The 23,391-nt window shown below is 44.0% G+C and overlaps 2 protein-coding genes across 4 annotated transcripts in view; both read right to left on the bottom strand.

Annotated features, from left to right (window-relative positions):
* The window catches only part of hdac6 (histone deacetylase 6), a 32,545-nt gene extending 26,207 nt beyond the window's left edge, over nucleotides 1–6,338 (bottom strand). The window contains exons 1-4 of one of the 2 annotated variants that reach the window (XM_046344780.1): nucleotides 5,871–6,338; nucleotides 5,253–5,377; nucleotides 3,744–3,854; nucleotides 349–434 (exon numbers count right to left, since the gene is read on the bottom strand). In XM_046344780.1, the coding sequence (XP_046200736.1) occupies nucleotides 349–434; nucleotides 3,744–3,854; nucleotides 5,253–5,330 (275 nt within the window). In that variant the 5' untranslated portion in view covers nucleotides 5,331–5,377; nucleotides 5,871–6,338. Of the gene's footprint in view, nucleotides 1–348; nucleotides 435–3,743; nucleotides 3,858–5,252; nucleotides 5,378–5,870 lie in introns of both variants that reach the window. The other variant, XM_046344779.1, reaches the window with a different exon arrangement.
* Nucleotides 6,339–12,999: 6,661 nt separating this feature from the next.
* cdk20 (cyclin-dependent kinase 20) lies at nucleotides 13,000–22,448 on the bottom strand. Of its 2 annotated transcripts, XM_046337976.1 has the most exons (8): nucleotides 22,121–22,448; nucleotides 21,703–21,816; nucleotides 21,123–21,311; nucleotides 20,295–20,416; nucleotides 19,504–19,566; nucleotides 16,412–16,535; nucleotides 14,743–14,898; nucleotides 13,000–13,466 (listed from the first exon to the last, which is right to left on the bottom strand). In XM_046337976.1, exons 1-8 carry the CDS (start codon nucleotides 22,193–22,195, stop codon nucleotides 13,344–13,346), a joined length of 966 nt encoding a protein of 321 aa, XP_046193932.1. In that variant the 5' UTR covers nucleotides 22,196–22,448; the 3' UTR covers nucleotides 13,000–13,343. The 2 variants fall into 2 exon arrangements, with proteins under 2 accessions (XP_046193932.1, XP_046193941.1); XM_046337985.1 differs by lacking the exon at nucleotides 19,504–19,566.
* Nucleotides 22,449–23,391: the final 943 nt, after the last annotated feature.

Genomic DNA, 23,391 nt, shown 5'->3' on the forward strand with positions numbered 1-23,391 from the left:
CTGTTTGGGGTACCTGTTTGGGGCTGTTTGAGGTACCTGTTTGGGGTTGTTTGGGGTACCTGTTTGGGGTACCTGTTTGGGGTACCTGTTTGGGGTTGTTTTGAACTGACTTGTTGGAGAGGTGGAATCCTTTGACGGTGCCACGTTGAAAGTCACTGAGTAAGTCAGTAAGGCCGTTCTACTGCCAATGTTTGTCTATGGAGATTGCATGTCTTTGTGCTCCATTTCATGCAGTGGCTGAAATAGCCAAATCCACAAGTTTGAAGGGGGTGTCCACATACTTTTGTATAGAGTGTACCCACCTGGAGCAGCAAGGAGACAGACGAACAAGGTTCAGAAAACAATCACCTGGGATCCCAGAGACAGCGATGGTGTGTGAACATGCTGTCAAACACCAGACCAGTCCCTGTGGCTGAAGCCTCGTTACATAGATCCTACACACAAAAACACATGAGCACACAGGACAACACATGAGCACACACAACACGAGCACACAGGACAACAATAGCCATTAGTGCTGAGCGATAAGTGCTTTTTGAGGTCCGTTTCAGATTCGCAAAATAAAACGTTTTCTATAAAGCTTTCAATTATTATTATTTTTTTTTGTACATGAAATGTATTACAAAATAATGACGTTATGATGATTTTAGAGCTTTTTAATGATTCCAAAGCCCAAAATGATGCTCTGACAGGTCTACACTGGGTAGACATCAACAGTAAATGACTAGATAATAACATATTTCGGTTGTGTAAATTACTTTGTTTTTATTTGATTCCTTAAAAGTGAACTCATCTCTGCTCAGACAGTAGCAGTCAGCCAGCTAAACTATGTATTATCTCTACCATCTCACGTTATCTCTGTTCTCCCTGTACTGTCTCTAGTCATCCTATCTAACTAGCCTGACTAAGGATGTTGCAGAGCTGTCTGACTAAACTATATATTATCTCTACCATCTCACGTTATCTCTGTTCTCCCTGTACTGTCTCTAGTCATCCTATCTAACTAGCCTGACTAAGGATGCTGCAGAGGTGTCTGAGTAAACCAGTTTACTAGGCATACTTTCACAAACTCTCTCTATCCCTCTCTCTCCTCATTGTGTTGTGTACATTCCTCTCTCATACGGTCCATAAGGCCTGTGTGTATCTAACCTATAGATCGTAGCAGGCGTTAAAGAGTTTCCGTCTGTTCCCGCTGGAATGAACAGGCGCAATGGATTATGGGCATTGTAGTTAATTACCACTTTTCTGCACTGAACTCGGCTGAATATTTGCTTCATGAAAACGACAACAACTAACTTCAGCCCAGCGTCCCACACGGTTCTTGACATGATTTCTCTCTAGAGAAACGACTCACACAAAAACTAAATGGAAGTGAAGTAATTGAACCAGTTAGTTGTTTAATAACGGGGGAAAGTCAACCGCTCAGCACTAGCAGACAATGAGTGATGAGGTTATAGGTTCAGAAAACATGTTTCCTCTCCATCTCTCTAGATTCACTGTTTCCTCTCCATCTCTCTAGATTCCCTGTTTCCTCTCTAGATTCACTGTTTCCTCTCCATCTCTCTAGATTAACTGTTTCCTCTCTAGACTTACCGTTTCCTCTCTAGATTTACTGTTTCCTCTCCATCTCTCTAGATTCACTGTTTCCTCTCCATCTCTCTAGATTCACTGTTTCCTCTCCATCTCTCTAGATTCACTGTTTCCTCTCCATCTCTCTAGATTTCCTGTTTCCCTCTAGATTTCCCTCTAGATTTCCTGTTTCCTCTCCATCTCTACTGTTTCCTCTCCATCTCTTCTGTTTCCTCTCCATCGCTCTAGATTGACTGTTTCCTCTACATCTCTACTGTTTCCTCTCCATCTCTCTAGAAATACTGTTTCCTGTCTAGATTTATTGTTTCCTCTCCATCTCTCTAGATTCACCGTTTCCTCTCTCGATTCACTGTTTCCTCTCTCGATTCACTGTTTCCTCTCTCGATTCACTGTTTCCTCTCTAGATTCACTGTTTCCTCTACATCTCTCTAGATTCAGTTTCCTCTCTAGAATCACTGTTTCCTCTCCATCTCTCTAGATTCACAGTTTCCTCTCTAGATTCACTGTTTCCTCTCTAGATTTTCCTCTCTAGATCACTGTTTCCTCTTCACTGTTTCCTCTCCATCTCTCTAGATTCACTGTTTCCTCTCCATCTCTCTAGATTTCCTGTTTCCCTCTAGATTCCCTGTTTCCTCTCTAGATTTACTGTTTCCTCTCTAGATTCACTGTTTCCTCTCTAGATTCACTGTTTCCTCTCTAGATTCACTGTTTCCTCTCCATCTCTCTAGATTCACCGTTTCCTCTCTAGATTCACTTTCTCTCCATCTCTCAAGATTCACTGTTTCCTCTCTAGATTCACTGTTTCCTCTCCATCTCTCTAGATTCACAGTTTCCTCTCTAGAATCACTGTTTCCTCTCTAGAATCACTGTTTCCTCTCCATCTCTCTAGATTCACCGTTTCCTCTCTCGATTCACTGTTTCCTCTCTCGATTCACTGTTTCCTCTCTCGATTCACTGTTTCCTCTCTCGATTCACTGTTTCCTCTACATCTCTCTAGATTCAGTTTCCTCTCTAGAATCACTGTTTCCTCTCCATCTCTCTAGATGTCCTGTTTCCCTCTAGATTCCCTGTTTCCTCTCTAGATTTACTGTTTCCTCTCTAGATTCACTGTTTCCTCTCTAGATTCACTGTTTCCTCTCTAGATTCACTGTTTCCTCTCCATCTCTCTAGATTCACCGTTTCCTCTCTAGATTCACTGTTCTCTCCATCTCTCAAGATATCTGTTTCCTCTCTAGATTCACTGTTTCCTCTCCATCTCTCTAGATTCACAGTTTCCTCTCTAGAATCACTGTTTCCTCTCTAGAATCACTGTTTCCTCTCCATCTCTCTAGATTCACCGTTTCCTCTCTAGATTCACCGTTTCCTCTCTAGATTCACTGTTTCCTCTCTAGATTCAGTGTTTCCTCTCCATCTCTCTAGATTAACTGTTTCCTCTCTAGACTTACCGTTTCCTCTCTAGAATCCCTGTTTCCTCTCTAGATTTACTGTTTCCTCTTCACTGTTTCCTCTCCATCTCTCTAGAATCACTGTTTCCTCTCTAGAATCACTGTTTCCTCTCCATCTTTTGTAAGTCGCTCTGGATAAGAGCGTCTGCTAAATGACTTAAATGTAAATCTCTCTAGATTCACCGTTTCCTCTCCATCTCTCTAGATGTACTGTTTCCTCTCCACCTCTCTAGATTCACTGTTTCCTCTCCATCTCTCTAGATTAACTGTTTCCTCTCTAGACTTACCGTTTCCTCTCTAGATTCTCTGTTTCCTCTCCATCTCTCTAGATTCACTGTTTCCTCTCCATCTCTCTAGATTCACTGTTTCCTCTCTAGATTCACTGTTTCCTCTCTAGATTCACTGTTTCCTCTCTAGATTCACTGTTTCCTCTCCATCTCTCTAGATTCACTGTTTCCTCTCTAGATTCACTGTTTCCTCTCCATCTCTCTCGATTCACTGTTTCCTCTCTAGATTCACTGTTTCCTCTCTAGATTTACTGTTTCCTCTCTAGATTTACTGTTTCCTCTCCATCTCCACTGTTTCCTCTCCATCTCTCTAGATGTACTGTTTCCTCTTCACTGTTTCCTCTCTAGATTCACGAGACAAATGTAAAACTCTTTCTCCCACATTTCATTTCCCTTTAGGCTTCCCCTCTAAAGTGTGTACCAGGTTGTTCAGTTGATTGGCTATGTCCTCCTCTCCTTTACTTCTGTCCATTCTTCCTCTCCTCCGAGTCTCCTGCAGGTTGCTCGTCTTCTTCCGGGTCTTGACGCTCTCCTTCTGAGGCAGAGGCGAGTAACAGACAGAGGTTAGGCAATCATGAAGACTGTTGTCGTTGTCCCAGTAAAATAACTCTCCCAAGTGATTAGGAGACCACTAAGAGTGAAAAACAGACTGAAGTTGTTTGAAGAAATGACCCTGTCTTGTAAAGTGAATGTCTGTGTGTGGATCAACAGCTTTCAGGGGAGTCTAAAGGTTTAAATGCATCTCTCAACGTGATCAAACTCCACCATCAACACAGTGATCATTAACAGCCACAGCTGTGTCTTAAATAGCACATTAATCCCTTTATAGTGCACTACTGTTGGCCAGGACCCTATGAGCCCTGGTCAAAAGCACTGCATAGGCAATAGGGTACCGTTTGGAACAAAAGCAATGACTACGGCATCACATCTAACTGGTTTATCTGTGGCAGGGGTGTCAAGCCCTTCTCCTGAAGAGCTATTGGAAGTGCAGAATTTTGTTGCAACCCTGCTTTAAACACACCTGATTCTAGTAGTCTGCTGGCTTCTCAGGTCCTTGATCGGTCGAATCATGTGTGTTTATGTAAGGTTAAAGCTTACACAGCCAGTTGGGCTTACCGAGAATTAGGGTTTTAGAATACTAGAATGGTTTTGAACCTTCTTATGATGGTCCAAAAGTCAGCCATGTTGGACAGGGAGTTGGTCAACGATGGTGTTACCAGTGCTGTGATAAGATAGTGTAAAATAATGCACTTGAAGAACTTATCTACACTGTGTGTTTGATAGCTAGCTTAGCCAGTCAGTTTTAGAGGAATGACCCCATTATTTATTTCTGATTAAATGCCAATATTCCATTCAAACAAATGCTGTCAATCAACAGCCTGGAACTGAATAAAATCAGTTGATGGGACAAGATGTAAATGCCACTGATATTGTATCATATAATAGCACTTCCAGTTTCCCTGGAAAATTAAAAAAATTGAGACATTTATGGTCTGTTTACATATATGTTAGAGGCTATTTATACAGAAAACGTGTATAAACCCCTTATAAAACTGCATGTATGATTATATGACGATATTTGATGTTAATAATGATTATGTTAAACTATGATATATCACATGCCTTTGTTTTATTTTCCTAAATAAGAAAGAAAAAAAAAAATCAGGATTATGCCTCTACTGCCATTCATTCCAATTAGACTGGTTTGGACAAAACGGCTGCCATTTTCACCCCCATTCTGGAACCTTGAGTGTTTATGACATAGCTCCTCTTGGTAATTGAATAGGATCTCTGTTGTTAGCCATCCCTGATACAGCCTACAGTCAAGAGTGAGCTGCAGTGAGTCTACTTAAAAGATGGTGGCTATAGCTCTATTCACTTCTTATCATGGACATATATAGACAGACTCTTATTCTCGGGTATATCTTACTTTGGCTGCGTTGTGGTCCGGCGAATTTGACGTGCGAGGGGAACGTCTGACAGACCTGGGCTCTGGCACAGACTCCATGCTGCAGCTGATACACTACCGTCCACAGACACACCTATACATACACCCTACAACATATATCAACGAAGGTCAATAGTTGATGATAACAGATCATTTGTGTTCAGTTTAGAAATCATGGAACCCTAATGAATAATCAATGGTGTCGTGTGGGTTTTGAAAGCATCACTTTTTCCAGGAAGATGGGGGGGCTGTGTGTTTTGAAACGTCATTTTTGAACAGGTGATTTCACTTTCTCACGTTGCCACAGACAGATCCCAATTCTGGCCAGTTTACCCGTTACAAGCCGGTAGATATGGCTAACGTTACAAATCAAAAGCGGTCATTGTATCCGTATCAACTCGTCAAAATGAAAAGAAAACAAGCCGCAACAATGTCTCATCAGTGGTTAACGTTAGCCGATGCTTAAGCTATAACTTCAAGACTAACGTCGAACTAAAAAAAAAATACTCTCCGAGCCCCTAATTCAAATAATTGTAGTCATTTTTCAGAGCACAACATTGCAATAAAAATAGAGCGTAGAGACAATAACAGTTGACTTACACTTGATGTTCCGCCTTTACCAAACCCTCCGTCTGAGCGCGAAGTGGCGCGACAAACAACGTCGCACAGAAATGACGTCGGCAAAGACCACACATCCGGAGTGTAATCATTAGTCCCAAACAGTTGCAAAATAAAACGTTTGTGCAACTAACACGTTAAAAAACGACACACTTTCAATTTGAGAAATGCAGGTATGTCCCTTCCCGTTTCGTTCGGGTTGCTTCCGTTTAATATATTTTTTTTTTTTTACAACAGAATCGACGTAATGAATGCGCCCCCAGTGCATGACACGTCTTTGAATGGAGTATGTACAAAGTATCTATTTGAGGTCGCTGTTACAATGTGTGAGTTCTTCTGTACAATGCTTTGTGGTCCGTGTGTGATGTTTTCTGGTCTGGTCCGGTCCAATGCCAACCAAAACAATCCTAGTGTAACGACCCGGGGGTTATAGGCGCGGATACCGACTCTGTCGCTCGAGCCTGCTGTCACGGAACGGTCCATAGCGCGCTGGACTTCGCCCTGGAAGGTCGAGGGTTCAAGTCCTGCTCCCTGCCTGTTTCAGTACAAAAACATTGACTTTTCTACAAGGATTTTGTCTCTACACTAACTCACCAATGAAGGACTAAAGGTTAAAATACCTGGTAATTTTTTCCTTCTAATCTCTGTTACATTTAGGCCGAATAGTGCATGGATTATCTGAAGTAATGCATATTTCTCCTATAATTCATTATGACTTTTTGGATATTATTTTTTCATAAATGTCTTCCTTTTTTAATTAAAAATATATATTTCCTTTGCCCTCACTTTGAGCATATGTTGGCTCAATACCATTTGAATAAAAGTCTACAACCAACAGTTGAATTGGGGATACAGCATGTGAATGTGTTTCAGTCGGATACAGTGAGAGGCTGAGAGGTGGGAGTCAGGATCTTCCTGGCACCACGACACTGCATCTTCCTGGTACCAGGACACTGTTTTACAGGAATCCCTTGTAGTAGAACTTGATCATTTGTACATAGGCAATAGTATAATGATTTATTTTGTAATACTATGTGTCTTGGATATATTTATTCATTTTATTTAACTAGGAAAGTCAGTTAAGAACAAATTCTTATTTACAATGACAGCCTACGCCCCGAGCCAAACCTGGACGACGCCGGGCCAATTGTGCGCCGCCCCTATGGGACTCCCAATCACGGGCCGGATGTGAAACAACCTGGATTCGAACCAGGGACTGTAGTGGCGCCTCTTGCACTGAGATGCAGTGCCTTTAGACCCCTGCTGTGCCACTCAGGAGCCCTGTACACAACAGGACTGTAGTGGGGCCTCTTGCACTGAGATGCAGTGCGTTTAGACCCCCGCTGTGCCACTCGGGAGCCCTGTACACAACAGGACTGTAGTGGCGCCTCTTGCACTGAGATGCAGTGCCTTTAGACCCCCGCTGTGCCACTCAGGAGCCCTGTACACAACAGGACTGTAGTGGGGCCTCTTGCACTGAGATGCAGTGCGTTTAGACCCCCGCTGTGCCACTCGGGAGCCCTGTACACAACAGGACTGTAGTGGGGCCTCTTGCACTGAGATGCAGTGCGTTTAGACCCCCGCTGTGCCACTCGGGAGCCCTGTACACAACAGGACTGTAGTGGCGCCTCTTGCACTGAGATGCAGTGCGTTTAGACCCCCGCTGTGCCACTCGGGAGCCCTGTACACAACAGGAGGCTGCGGAGGGGAAAGACGGCTCATATTAATGACTGGAATGGAGTGAATGGAACGGGATCAACCACATGTACGTTTGGTACAATTTTATTGATTCCAGTCCAGCTATTACTATGAGCCCATTACATAGCCAATTCAGGTGCAACCAGCCACCTATGAGATATACACTGACTATAACACACCTCCCTTTTATTTTTTTAAATGTTTTATTTTTGCATTTTCCAATTAAGAACATTCAAAACAAAAGTGAAAAGATATTAGACAACGATATAACAAGTTATATAACATTGTTGTGATCACCTATGGCCGGTTATATAACATTGTTGCACTGATGCATTGTAAATAGTTGCACTGGACAGACAGAGAGAGGAGCACAGTGAAAAAGAATATCCAAAGGAATTGACAACCATTAGAAAAACATATAAATTACTTGCAAACCACTTAAGCAACGACGCAATGTTGATGTAACAGTATAACTTTAGACTGTCCCCTCGCCCATACCCGGGCGCAAACCACGGACCCTCTGCACACATCAACAACAGCCACCCACGAAGCATCGTTACCCATCGCTCCACAAAAGCCGCAGCCCTTGCAGAGCAAGGGGAACTACTACTTCAAGGTCTCAGAGCAAGTGACGTCACCGATTGAAACGCCATTTAGCACGCACCGCTAACTCGCTAGCCATTTCACATCCGTTACATTGACATGCTGTAAAATATATTTTATTACACTAGGCGTTTCAGATAAGAACAAATTCTTATTTTACAATGACGGCCTACCCCGGCAAAACCTGTGCGCTGCCCTATGGGACTCCCAACCACGGCCGGTTGTGATACAGCTTGGAATCGAACCAGGGTCTGTAGTGACGCCTGTAGCACTGAGATGCAGTCTCTTATACCCGCCGCACCACTAAGAATAAATAAACAAGATGAGCAGGCTAACAGCGTTTGTTGTTGAATTGCTACATTTAAATACGAGTTACTATATTATTTTACATTAGGCCTACGTGTACATTGAAGTAGCCTAATATTTGCAGTCACGATGACAAATAACTTTAATAGGCAGAGTGCAGTAGCCTAGGATGCCTTAATCAGTTGATTGGCAGGTGTATAGAAAGACAAACGTTCCTCTACTGTAGATGCTCACAAAGGTTTTATAGTTAGGCTACGTAGCCTATAGTTTGTTACACTTACACCTGTTTACGTTACTTTTATGCTCTATAAATTACTGTTTATAATTTATTTGTAATTTACAATTTATAAATTGAGTCCTTAGAATAATTTACTGCTGCAAATTTGCCAACCCATCCGGGACTAAAGCGGAAGTCAAAACCATCGATTCCGTTTGTTTGCTGCGCCAATAGCAACATTACCGGGTCTGTAGTGACCCTAAACAGAGAGTACACAGTAGCAGAATACCTGACCACTGTGACTGACCCAATAGCAACATTACAGGGTCTGTAGTGACCCTAAACAGAGAGTACACAGTAGCAGAATACCTGACCACTGTGACTGACCCAATAGCAACATTCGAAAATGAGTTGGATCCCAATTTAACAATCATTCTATAGGATAAAACATCGCAAAGTACCTCAGAGCAGTTTAATCACCTGTATCAATCACACCGAGGGCAGTGATTGGGGACATTGCCCTGTGTAGGGTGCCGTCTTTCAGATGGGACGTTAAATGGGTGTCCTGACTCTCTGAGGTCATTAAAGATCCCATGGCACTTATGGTAAGAGTAGGGGTGTTAACCCCGGTGTCCTGACTCTCTGAGGTCATTAAAGATCCCATGGCACTTATCGTAAGAGTAGGGGTGTTAATCCCGGTGTCCTGGCTAAATTCCCAATCTGGCCCTCAAACCATCACGTTCACCTAATAACCCCCAGTTTACAATTGGCTCATTCATCCCTCTCCCATGTAACTGTTCCCCAGGTCGTTGCTGCAAATGAGAACGTGTTCTCAGTCAACTTACCTGGTAAAATAACGGATAAATAAAATAAATAAATGTATTTAGAGACCATGTTTCTAGAGGCATGTTTCTTTGCATACTACAGTACAATAATATCCATTATGAGGCTAAAGTCTCATTGTCAAAATAGCAAAATGTTAAAGTCGTTACAATGGTTTGGTGAATGATAACCAGTATAGTTCTAAAAATAGCACCGAGGTCAGACCAAGATGGCTGCCTTTGCACGCTGTAGAGAGACATCAGCTGTGTTTCCTTCATAGCAAAGCCAGGCTGGCTGAGTGGAACACTGTACTGCAGGCCAAAATGTAGGATGTGGCACACTGTACTGCAGGCCAAAATGGAGGATGTGGCACACTGTACTGCAGGCCAAAATGGAGGCTGAGTGGCACACTGTACTGCAGGCCAAAATGGAGGCTGAGTGGCACACTGTACTGCAGGCCAAAATGGAGGCTGAGTGGCACACTGTACTGCAGGCCAAAATGGAGGCTGAGTGGCACACTGTACTGCAGGCCAAAATGGAGGCTGAGTGGCACACTGTACTGCAGGCCAAAATGGAGGCTGAATGGCACACTGTACTGCAGGCCAAAATGGAGGATGTGGCACACTGTACTGCAGGCCAAAATGGAGGATGAGTGGCACACTACTGCACCAAAATGGAGGATGTGGCACACTGTACTGCACCACAATGGAGGATGAGTGGCACACTATACTGCACCAAAATGGAGGATGAGTGGCACACTGTACTGCAGTCCAAAATGGAGGATGAGTGGCGCACTGTACTGCACCAAAATGGAGGATGAGTGGCACACTGTACTGCACCAAAATGGAGGATGAGTGGCACACTGTACTGCACCAAAATGGAGGATGAGTGGCACACTGTACTGCACCAAAATGGAGGCTGTGTCACACGATACTGCACCAAAATGGAGGATGAGTGGCACACTGTACTGCACCAAAATGGAGGTTGAGTGGCACACTGTACTGCAGGCCAAAATGGAGGATGAGTGGCACACTGTACTGCAGGCCAAAATGGAGGATGAGTGGCACACTGTACTGCACTAAAATGAAGGATGGGTGGCACACTGTACTGCACCAAAATGGAGGATGAGTGGCACACTGTACTGCACCAAAATGGAGGCTGTGTCACACGATACTGCACCAAAATGGAGGATGAGTGGCACACTGTACTGCACCAAAATGGAGGTTGAGTGGCACACTGTACTGCAGGCCAAAATGGAGGATGAGTGGCACACTGTACTGCAGGCCAAAATGGAGGATGAGTGGCACACTGTACTGCACTAAAATGGAGGATGGGTGGCACACTGTACTGCACTAAAATGGAGGATGAGTGGCACACTGTACTGCACTAAAATGGAGGATGAGTGGCACACTGTACTGCACCAAAATGGAGGCTAAGTGGCACACTGTACTGCACCAAAATGGAGGCTAAGTGGCACACTGTACTGCACCAAAATGGAGGCTAAGTGGCACACTGTACTGCACCAAAATGGAGGCTGAGTGGCACACTGTACTGCACCAAAATGGAGGTTGAGTGGCACACTGTACTGCACCTAAATGGAGGATGAGTGGCACACTATACTGCAGGCCAAAATGGAGGATGAGTGGCACACTGTACTGCACCAAAATGGAGGATGAGTGGCACACTGTACTGCACCTAAATGGAGGATGAGTGGCACACTATACTGCAGGCCAAAATGGAGGATGAGTGGCACACTGTACTGCACCAAAATGGAGGATGAGTGGCACACTGTACTGCACCAAAATGGAGGATGAGTGGCACACTATACTGCACCAAAATGGAGGATGAGTGGCACAATATACTGCAGGCCAAAATGGAGGATGAGTGGCACACTGTACTGCACCAAAATGGAGGCTAAGTGGCACAATCATTCAGGCTGCAGCTGTTTAAATACTTTAGTCTGGTAAACTCATCCGACCTAAGAACATTTCCGAATGGTACTCTGAAGTATCCATTACAACAAGTACAACCACTTCTGGGGAAGGAAACCAGAGACTCTCTGATGAACTATTATCCAGCAGACGGACCGGTGATCGCAGAGAGGGACAACAAAGGCATACACTCGTAAATACGTACATTTCAATTTATTTTCGAATGATCGGCTATTCGTGTTAAAAGTATTAGCATTTCATGACTGTAGTTATCAACTGTATTACAGTGAATCCTCTCTTGAGTTTCTCGCTCTTTTCCTGTCCCCGCCCCTTTCCTTTGTCGGTTTGGTCCGCTAGGAACTTTCTCTATCGTGTCAGTAACCAATGTACCTACTGTGTGTGTGTTTGTTTCTGTAACTCTGTGAATTGATTAAGTTAGTTAGTAAATAAATAATGAAGCCAATTTATGATTCATGATCTATGAGAGGGTTCGTGCAGACATCCAAGAGTTTGTGACATTCAGAATATGAATGATGGGGTGATAAATAAGTGACTGTAATCGATAAGAAATGAAAATATCTGAAGAGTTCATTCGGAAAATAGAAACTCTTTAAACATTTTCCCGTGGTGCCCCGACTTCCTAGTTAATTAAAGTTACATGATTAGTTTAATCGCGTAATTAAATGACACACAGAGAATTGATTTGATAATGTATAGTCTTCATATTTAATGATAGTCAACGCTACGACAATGAGCACCATGAGTCAGCTAGGCTGTCCATACTGTCACACACACACACACACACACACACACACACACACACACACACACACACACACACACACACACACACACACACACACACACACACACACACACACACACACACACACACACACACACACACACACACACACACACACACGCAACTGAAACCTGCAGAACAACAAACACACAAATTAAGAAAATGACATGGCTTTCTACATCACAGCCATGCATTATCTACATACCAATACCAATATTCTATGGTGCAGTTAACATAGCCTGAGTTCCTGATCTGTTTGTGCTGTCTTGCCAACTCCCAACTTCCAATGACAGCAAATGGAGATGGCAAGACAGCACAAACAGATCTGGACTCAGGCTAGGATGGATGACTCAAAATGAGGATGAACAGTGGGTCATAGGCGGGTCCTTAGACCAGAGCAGGATCCACCAGGCTACATTCTGGGATGTATTCATTAGTCACACACCGTTGCAAAAACAGTTTTGCAATGGAAAACGATTTGCAACGAGAACAAGTGTTTTCTATTGGACAAATTCTGTTTGGTCCCGTTTGGTCCCGGTTGGTCCGTTTGGTTCCGGTTGGTTCCGTTTGGTTCCGGTTGGTCCCGTTTGGTTCCGGTTGGTCCCGGTTGGTTCCGTTTGGTCCCGTTTGGTTCCGGTTGGTCCCGTTTGGTTCCGTTTGGTTCCGTTTGGTCCCGTTTGGTTCCGTTTGGTCCCGTTTGGTTCCGGTTGGTCCCGTTTGGTTCCGGTTGGTTCCGTTTGGTTCCGGTTGGTTCCGTTTGGTTCCGTTTGGTTCCGTTTGGTCCGTTTGGTTCCGTTTGGTCCCGGTTGGTTCCGGTTGGTTCCGGTTAGTTTTCTTAGTGAATACACCCCTGGTTTAAGCAGCCTGGGATGAACATGAAGAACAGTCATACACACCGTGTACCCGTGCAGGGTCCACCAGGCTCTGACAGTCAAACATAAAAACCTGATTAAACCAGCCTAAGTGCTACTCTCAACCAGGCTATGAAAAGCATTGTGGGCCAGTCAATCATAGACACCAGGCATGTCCCTGGACCAAAGCAGGGTCCACCAGGCTCTCTGAGAGGGGCAGATCTACAGAGAATTCGACAGGAGGCTGGAGTCGCTGACGGGAATGTTTCCTCCGTGCTGGGGGATAGGCAGCTCCGAGTGGTGGGCCGGCAGCGGCTCAGAGAACAAATAGGGATGGAGCAGGGCCTGAGAGAGAGAGAGACCGACAGAGAGAGAGAGAGAGAGAGAGAGAGAGAGAGAGAGAGAGAGAGAGAGACCGACAGAGAGAGAGAGAGAGAGAGAGAGAGAGAGAGAGAGAGACAGAGAGAGAGAGAGAGAGAGAGAGACAGAGAGAGAGAGAGAGAGACAGAGAGAGAGAGACCGACAGAGAGAGAGAGAGAGAGAGAGAGAGACAGAGAGAGAGAGAGAGAGAGAGAGAGAGAGAGAGACAGAGAGAGAGAGAGAGAGAGAGAGAGAGAGAGAGAGAGAGAGAGAGAGAGAGAGAGAGAGAGAGAGAGAGAGAGAGAGAGAGAGAGAGAGAGAGAGAGAGAAAGAGAGAGAGAGACAGAGAGATACAGAGAGAGAGAGAGAGAGAGAGAGACCGACAGAGAGAGAGAGAGAGACAGAGAGAGAGAGAGAGAGAGAGAGAGAGAGAGAGACCGACAGAGAGAGAGAGAGAGAGAGAGAGAGAGAGAGAGAGAGAGAGACAGTTGAGAGACAGACAGACAGACAGACAGACAGAGACAGAGACAGACAGACAGACAGAGACAGACAGACAGACAGACAGACAGACAGAGAGAGAGAGAGATACAGAGAGAGAAAGAGAGTAGAGAGAGAGAGACCGACAGAGAGAGAGAGACCGACAGAGAGAGAAAGAGAGTTGAGAGAGAGAGTGAGAGACCGACAGAGAGAGAAAGAGAGTTGAGAGAGAGAAACAGAGTTGAGAGAGAGAGAGAGACCGACAGAGAGAGAAAGAGAGTTGAGTGAGAGAGAGGTGGGTGTGAGACAAACTGAACTTCTGTTTCAACCTCTCATTCCTAGCCTGGCCGTCCCAGATCTGTGGCACTAGACATGGACTACAGGAGTTTGACAAGACAACACAAACAGATCTGGAACCAGGCTCTCATCTTGTCATAATGGGCTGGCAGACAGTTGAGGACGATAACCAGTTTGAAGCATATCAATCAATGCAAACAAAACGCTTCCCTTCTATACAACGTATTAGAGGTTCTATTGTTATTCTAGAACCGTTCAGAGGTTCTATTCTGTTATTCTAGAACCGTTCAGAGGTTCTATTCTGTTATTCTAGAACCGTTCAGAGGTTCTATTCTGTTATTCTAGAACCATTCAGAGTTTCTATTCTGTTATTCTAGAACAGTTTCAGAGGTTCTATTCTGTTATTCTAGAACCGTTCAGAGTTTCTATTCTGTTATTCTAGAACAGTTTAGAGGTTCTATTCTGTTATTCTAGAACCGTTTCTGACCTGTCTGGCGCTGATCCTCTGTTTAGAGGGGTAGACCAGGAACTTGTTGAGCAGGTCCACAGCCTGAAGTGAGGTATCAGGTACTATCTCCTCAAGAGGGATGGCAGGGTTCTCCTTAAAAGTGATCTTATTGTAGTCAGGCAGCTCTGTGATCTCCTGCAGAGACAGAGAGACAGAGAGAAACAGAGAGAGAGAGAGACAGAGCGAAACAGAGAGAGACAGAAAGAGAGACAGAGAGAGACAGAGAGAGAGAGAGACAATCATTTGCAAATAAATTCATTAAAAATCCTACAATGTGATTTTCTGGATTTTTTCTGTCTCATTTTGTCTGTCATAGTTGAAGTGTACCTATGATGAAAATTACAGTCCTCTCTCATCTTTTAAAGTGGGAGAACTTGCACAATTGGTGGCTGACTAAATACTTTTTTGCCCCACTGTATATACCTGCGATGGTAAGAAATGTATTGGTTGTCTGAATTACAGCTGGGAAGAATTGAACTTGGTTAAGCTTCTCTAGTGTCCGTGAGTTTTTTACTCTGGAAAAATTAGAACCTAACACTAGTCAAAGCTTTCCTTCATTTAGGGTCAGTCACAGTGGTCAGATATTCTGATCTGGTGGACTCACTAAACAGAGAACATCCCTGGTCATCTCTACTGCCTCTGATCTGGAGGACTCACTAAACAGAGAATATCCCTGGTCATCCCTACTGCCTCTGATATGGAGGAATCACTAAACAGAGAACATCCCTGGTCATCCCTACTGCCTCTGATCTGGTGGACTCACTAAACAGAGAACATCCCTGGTCATCCCTACTGCCTCTGATATGGAGGAATCACTAAACAGAGAACATCCCTGGTCATCCCTACTGACTCTGATGGACTCACTAAACAGAGAACATCCCTGGTCATCCCTACTGCCTCTGATATGGAGGACTCACTAAACAGAGAATATCCCTGGTCATCCCTACTGACTCTGATGGACTCACTAAACAGAGAACATCCCTGGTCATCCCTACTGCCTCTGATCTGGAGGACTCACTAAACACAAATTGTTTGTTTGTAAATGATATCTGAGTGTTGGAGTGTATCCCTGAGCAGATGGACAGAGAGCAGATGGACAGAGAGCAGATGGACAGAGAGCAGATGGACAGAGAGCAGATGGACAGAGAGCAGATGGACAGAGAGCAGATGAACAGAGAGCAGATGGACAGAGAGCAGATGGACAGAGAGCAGATGGACAGAGAGCAGATGGACAGAGAGCAGATGGACAGAGAGCAGATGGACAGAGAGCAGATGGACAGAGAGCAGATGGACAGAGAGCAGATGGACAGATGGACAGAGAGCGGATGGACAGAGAGCAGATGGACAGAGAGCAGATGGACAGATGGACAGAGAGCAGATGGACAGAGAGCAGATGAACAGAGAGCAGATGGACAGAGAGCAGATGAACAGAGAGCAGATGGACAGAGAGCAGATGGACAGAGAGCAGATGGACAGAGAGCAGATGGACAGAGAGCAGATGGACAGAGAGCAGATGGACAGATGGACAGAGAGCAGATGGACAGATGGACAGAGAGCAGATGGACAGAGAGCAGATGGACAGATGGACAGAGAGCAGATGGACAGAGAGCAGATGGACAGAGAGCAGATGGACAGAGAGCAGTCTCACTGGCCACATGCGCTGGTCAGGTGTCCCCAGGACTCGGAGAACACAGCACAACTGTTCTATGTCATTCTCTCCAGGGAACAGAGGGGAGTTATTCAGAAGTTCCCCAAAGATACATCCCACTGCCCTATGGACAGGAGAGACTGGGGTTAGATATATCAGGAGAGACTGGGGTTAGATATATCAGGAGAGACTGGGGTTAGATACATCAGGAGAGACTGGGGTTAGATACATCAGTAGAGACTGGGGTTAGATACATCAGTAGAGACTGGGGTTAGAAACATCAGGAGAGACTGGGGTTAGATATATCAGTAGAGACTGGGGTTAGAAACATCAGGAGAGACTGGGGTTAGATACATCCCACTGCCCTGTGGACAGGAGAGACTGGGGTTAGATATATCAGTAGAGACTGGGGTTAGAAACATCAGGAGAGACTGGGGTTAGAAACATCAGGAGAGACTGGGGTTAGAAACATCAGGAGAGACTGGGGTTAGAAACATCAGGAGAGACTGGGGTTAGATACATCCCACTGCCCTGTGGACAGGAGAGACTGGGGTTAGATATATCAGTAGAGACTGGGGTTAGATACATCAGTAGAGACTGGGGTTAGATACATCAGTAGAGACTGGGGTTAGATACATCAGTAGAGACTGGGGTTAGATATATCAGTAGAGACTGGGGTTAGATACATCCCACTGCCCTGTGGATGCACAGAACAGACAGAAGAGGATTGGGGTTAAGCATCTAAACCACAGCTATGTGCTCTACCGGAACACCTTATCATTACAGCCATCTGCTCTACCGGAACACCTTATCATTACTGCCATCTGCTCTACAGGAAACACCTTATCATTACAGCCATCTGCTCTACAGGAAACACCTTATCATTACTGCTATCTGCTCTACAGGAAACACCTTATCATTACAGCCATCTGCTCTACAGGAAACACCTTATCATTACTGCTATCTGCTCTACAGGAAACACCTTATCATTACAGCCATCTGCTCTACCGGAAACACCTTATCATTACTGCTATCTGCTCTACAGGAAACAACTTATCATTACAGCCATCTGCTCTACCGGAAACACCTTATCATTACTGCTATCTGCTCTACAGGAAACACCTTATCATTACTGCTATCTGCTCTACAGGAAACACCTTATCATTACTGCCATCTGCTCTACAGGAAACACCTTATCATTACTGCTATCTGCTCTACAGGAAACACCTTATCATTACTGCTATCTGCTCTACAGGAAACACCTTATCATTACTGCTATCTGCTCTACAGGAAACACCTTATCATTACTGCTATCTGCTCTACAGGAAACACCTTATCATTACTGCCATCTGCTCTACAGGAAACACCTTATCATTACTGCTATCTACTCTACAGGAAACACCTTATCATTACTGCCATCTGCTCTACAGGAAACACCTTATCATTACTGCTATCTGCTCTACAGGAAACACCTTATCATTACAGCCATCTGCTCTACCGGAAACACCTTATCATTACTGCTATCTGCTCTACAGGAAACACCTTATCATTACTGCCATCTGCTCTACAGGAAACACCTTATCATTACAGCCATCTGCTCTACCGGAAACACCTTATCATTACTGCTATCTACTCTACAGGAAACACCTTATCATTACTGCCATCTGCTCTACAGGAAACACCTTATCATTACTGCTATCTGCTCTACAGGAAACACCTTATCATTACAGCCATCTGCTCTACCGGAAACACCTTATCATTACTGCTATCTGCTCTACAGGAAACACCTTATCATTACTGCTATCTGCTCTACAGGAAACACCTTATCATTACAGCCATCTGCTCTACCGGAAACACCTTATCATTACAGCCATCTGCTCTACAGGAAACACCTTATCATTACAGCCATCTGCTCTACAGGAAACACCTTATCATTACAGCCATCTGCTCTACAGGAAACACCTTATCATTACAGCCATCTGCTCTACAGGAAACACCTTATCATTACTGCTATCTGCTCTACAGGAAACACCTTATCATTACAGCCATCTGCTCTACAGGAAACACCTTATCATTACTGCTATCTGCTCTACAGGAAACACCTTATCATTACAGCCATCTGCTCTACAGGAAACACCTTATCATTACTGCTATCTGCTCTACAGGAAACACCTTATCATTACAGCCATCTGCTCTACAGGAAACACCTTATCATTACAGCCATCTGCTCTACAGGAAACACCTTATCATTACAGCCATCTGCTCTACAGGAAACACCTTATCATTACTGCTATCTGCTCTACAGGAAACACCTTATCATTACAGCCATCTGCTCTACAGGAAACACCTTATCATTACAGCCATCTGCTCTACCGGAAACACCTTATCATTACAGCCATCTGCTCTACAGGAAACACCTTATCATTACAGCCATCTGCTCTACAGGAAACACCTTATCATTACAGCCATCTGCTCTACCGGAAACACCTTATCATTACAGCCATCTGCTCTACAGGAAACACCTTATCATTACAGCCATCTGCTCTACAGGAAACACCTTATCATTACTGCCATCTGCTCTACTGTTGTATACAGCCATCTGCTCTACTGTTGTATACAGCCATCTGCTCTACTGTTGTATACAGCCATCTGCTCTACAGGAAACACCTTATCATTACTGCCATCTGCTCTACTGTTGTATACAGCCATCTGCTCTACTGTTGTATACAGCCATCTGCTCTACTGTTGTATACAGCCATCTGCTCTACTGTTGTATACAGCCATCTGCTCTACTGTTGTATACAGCCATCTGCTCTACTGTTGTATACAGCCATCTGCTCTACAGGAAACACCTTATCATTACTGCCATCTGCTCTACTGTTGTATACTGCCATCTGCTCTACTGTTGTATACAGTAGATAACAAATGCCTCTTTACACATTATCACTGACCTGTTATTATAATATATATATATATATTATTATAGGATTCGATATCAACTGAAAGCATCTAATCAATTCATCTGTTTGATTGATTGATTCATTAATCAATTAATGAATCAATCAGCGACAGGATAAACGGAATCCTCTTACCAGAGATCTACACCTTCGTCGTATTTTCTTGCCCCATAGAGCAGTTCTGGTGCTCGATACCACCTGAAAACATACAGAGCGTGATCATGATTGGCTCCTATTAATACCCACATGGGGTGGACGAGCTGGAGAAGACTGCTCTGAACAGAGTGCGATGGAGGGGAGGCGTCGGTGGCGTAAGTAAGTCATGATTTCCTCAGCTAAGACGTGTTTACACAGGCAGCCCAATTCTGATCTTTAATTATTTTTTTTTTACCTATTTATATTTTGACCAATCAGATCAGCTGTGAAAAAGACGATGATGTGATAAGTACTGATGTTATTGGTCAGAAGTCCAATTAGTGAAAAAAAAAAAAAAAGGATCACAGCCCCATGTAAGCCTGCAGTGAACGGGGCAAACCGGGTTGTTTTGGTATGCAGTGAACGGGGCAAGCCTGCAGTGAACGGGCAAACGGTTTGTTTTGGTATGGTTTGTTTTGGTATGCAGTGAACGGGCAAACCGGTTTGTTTTGGTATATGAACGGGCAAACCGGTCTGTATTGGTATGCAGTGAACGGGGCAAACCGGTCTGTATTGGTATGCAGTGAACGGGCAAACCGGTTTGTTTTGGTATGCAGTGAACGGGCAAACCGGTTTGTATTGGTATGCAGTGAACGGGGCAAACCGGTTTGTTTTGGTATGCAGTGAACGGGGCAAACCGGTTTGTTTTGGTATGCAGTGAACGGGGCAAACCGGTTTGTTTTGGTATGCAGTGAACGGGGCAAACCGGTTTGTTTTGGTATGCAGGGTACCTGGTGGCCACCTGATGGCTGTAGAGATGCTCTCCGTCGTTGTTGAAAAGTCTGGCCAGGCCAAAGTCTGCTATCTTCAGATGACCTGTAGAGCTGATGAGCAGGTTGGCTGGTTTCAGATCCTGCAGAGAGAGAAACACACAACACCTTATGATATAGCTTATAACCAGGGAACCACGCAGACACAATGTGTGTGTTATAAGGACGTGAGTGACGTCACATTGTGTGTGTGTGTGTGTGTGTTATAAGGACGTGAGTGACGTCACGTGTGTGTGTGTGTGTGTGTGTGTGTGTGTGTGTGTGTGTGTGTGTGTGTGTGTGTGTGTGTGTGTGTGTGTGTGTGTGTGTGTGTGTGTGTGTGTGTGTGTGTGTGTGTGTGTGTGTGTGTGTGTGTTATAAGGACGTGAGTGACGTCACATTGTGTGTGTGTGTGTGTGTGTGTGTGTTATAAGGACGTGAGTGACGTCACATTGTGTGTGTGTGTGTGTTATAAGGACGTGAGTGACGTCACATTGTGTGTGTGTGTGTGTTATAAGGACGTGAGTGACATTGTGTGTGTGTTACAAGGACGTGAGTGACGTCACGTTGTGTGTGTGTGTGTGTGTGTGTGTGTGTGTTATAAGGACGTGAGTGACATTGTGTGTGTGTTATAAGGACGTGAGTGACATTGTGTGTGTGTTATAAGGACGTGAGTGACGTCACATTGTGTGTGTGTGTGTGTGTGTGTGTGTGTGTGTGTGTGTGTGTGTGTGTGTGTGTGTGTGTGTGTGTGTGTGTGTGTGTGTGTGTGTGTGTGTGTGTGTGTGTGTGTGTGTGTGTGTGTCTCACTCTGTGCATGATGGAGTTCTCGTGGCAGAAGGCAACCCCTTTCAGCAGCATCATCATGTAACCTTTGACATGTGCCTCGGTGAGAGGCCTCTGAGAGTTCCTGATGACCTCAGAGAGGTCAGAGAGCATGTACTCAAACACCAAGACGAACCCTGTACCATGGGGAAACACGTTCTTGAGCTTCACCACCTACGACACATGGGGATGGAAGGAAAGTGTTTCTCAAGAGTAGCCGTGTGCAACCTCACGGATAGCGGTGGCTTGTTATCCGTCTGAGGGGGTGTACAAGTGCAATTACAAAATAAACTTGGGCAACATTCTGAGGGTTAGGCTATATCAATTATATATATATATTTTTAAATGTAACCTTTATTTATCTAGGCAAGTCAGTTCAGAACAAATTCTTATTTATAATGACGGCCTACTCCGGCCAAACCCGAATGACGCTGGGCCAATTGTGCGCCGCCCTATGGGACTCCCAATCACGGCCGGATGTGATATAGCCTGGATTCGAACCGGGGACTGTAGTGACGCCTCTTGCATTGAGATGTAGTGCCTAAGACCGCTCGGGATAACTCACATATTGGTTGTCTTCAATCTCCTGTAAAGCCTTGATCTCTCTGAGGGCTTGGTTGGGGATCCCATCCTCCAACTTTCTCAGAGCTACTTTCTTCAGAGCCACAGTCTCTCCAGTCTAAATGACAACAGAAAAGAGCATAACGTAGTAAAAACACTGCTTGAAAATGTTATATTACTTGACTGTCTGCTTGCCAAACAGGGTGGGTATATCATTTAATAACTAGGCATCAACTAGCTTACTCTTAATGTTTACAAAGTTATTTACATGTTTTTTAAAAATATATATATATTCCTGTTCGGGAATATTTCCAAAAATGATACCCACCCAGCCAAAGAAGAGCTGACTATCTACAGTAGACATCGAAGGTTAGTTATCTAGCTGAGTTAATAAGTCAAAATAAACAGATTTGAATTCATACCTCGATATGTTTTGCTTTGAAAACAATGCCATGGGCTCCTTCTCCTATTCTACCCAAAATACTATATTGATCCATGGTGAATTACAGAAGGTTTAACGTTAGCTAAACTCTCTTGTTGATTAAAACGCCTGGCTTTTTCAACCAAATGTTTTTATTTTATTTTAAATAAATAAATAAAAAACGTAAAGTAAGAACATTTACAAATTTCTGGTATATCTAATACATCGTGTAATACAGTAAACTAGCTATCAATGTGGAGAATAGTTTTTATCTCCCTAGTAATAAATCCGAGGTGACGGTTTCTACATTGACGACAGTGTTGTTATCACGTGACCATAATGGCAGCCTGCAATGGTCTGCTGCAGAAGACAGGGGGCGCTGTTGTATCGGCATCAGTCTTCTAGCTTCTACCTGATGGGAAAACATACAGCACAGGAGGTTGGTGGCACCTTAATTTGGGAGGACGGGGCTCGTGGTAATGACTGGAGTGAGTGGACTCAGTGGAAATGGTATCAAATATATTAAACACATGGGATTACAGGTGTTCGATGCTTGTCCATTTGCTTCCTTTTTGGCCATTATTTTGAGCCGTTCTCCCCTCAGCAGTACATGGCCATGATGTTCAAAAGTTCATAGGTGACCAGCAGGGTCAGATTCTAATAATCGCAGTGGTTGTCGAGGGTGCAACAGGTCAGCACCTCAGGAGTAAATGTCAGTTGGCTTCTCATAGCCGATCATTCAGAGTTACTCACCAAATCTGTAGGCTACAGATTTATGTTATTGACTAGGCCTATATCTTTGTTTAATATAATTAATATAATTAATAAATCAGTTCATTAAGAATAAAAAATATTATTTTGTGAGAAATATAAGGTGTAAGTTCATCTTTTTTTGTAGGTATTTTCCTTGGTAATGAGTAATAAGTAATCACATAGAAATACATTACATAGAAATACGATCATTTTAACTAAACTAAATTCTGTGTAACGCCTATTAATTACATTGTACTTATACTCACATTTACATGTAGTCTGTGGTGTGTTTATTTTCTTGCTTGGATGGTGCTTCCAGAAGCTTCTAAATTTAGCGCCAGGTTGTCAGGATGGGTAATGTACTGTATAAGTACACATTGATTACAACTACAAGTACCCCTCAAGATACACTTCATTTTAACTAGCTTAACCTAGTAATTACATTGTACTCTGTGGTGTGTTTATGAATCTATCATTTCATTTGGATGGCAAGGAGGTTCAGGTTGTCATAATTGGACA

Source organism: Oncorhynchus gorbuscha, linkage group LG03 (assembly GCF_021184085.1).
Source record: "Oncorhynchus gorbuscha isolate QuinsamMale2020 ecotype Even-year linkage group LG03, OgorEven_v1.0, whole genome shotgun sequence".
Taxonomy (NCBI): domain Eukaryota; kingdom Metazoa; phylum Chordata; class Actinopteri; order Salmoniformes; family Salmonidae; genus Oncorhynchus; species Oncorhynchus gorbuscha.

Excerpts from the sequence above, each read along its gene's own strand:
- cdk20 (XM_046337976.1), bottom strand. The coding sequence starts at position 22,195 with ATGGATCAATATAGTATTTTGGGTAGAATAGGAGAAGGAGCCCATGGC. Across the intron at positions 21,817-22,120 it reads TCAAAGCAAAACATATCGAG|ACTGGAGAGACTGTGGCTCT; the intron begins GTATGAATTCAA and ends GTTGTCATTTAG. Across the intron at positions 19,567-20,294 it reads AGCCATCAGGTGGCCACCAG|GTGGTATCGAGCACCAGAAC; the intron begins GTACCCTGCATA and ends GTATGTTTTCAG.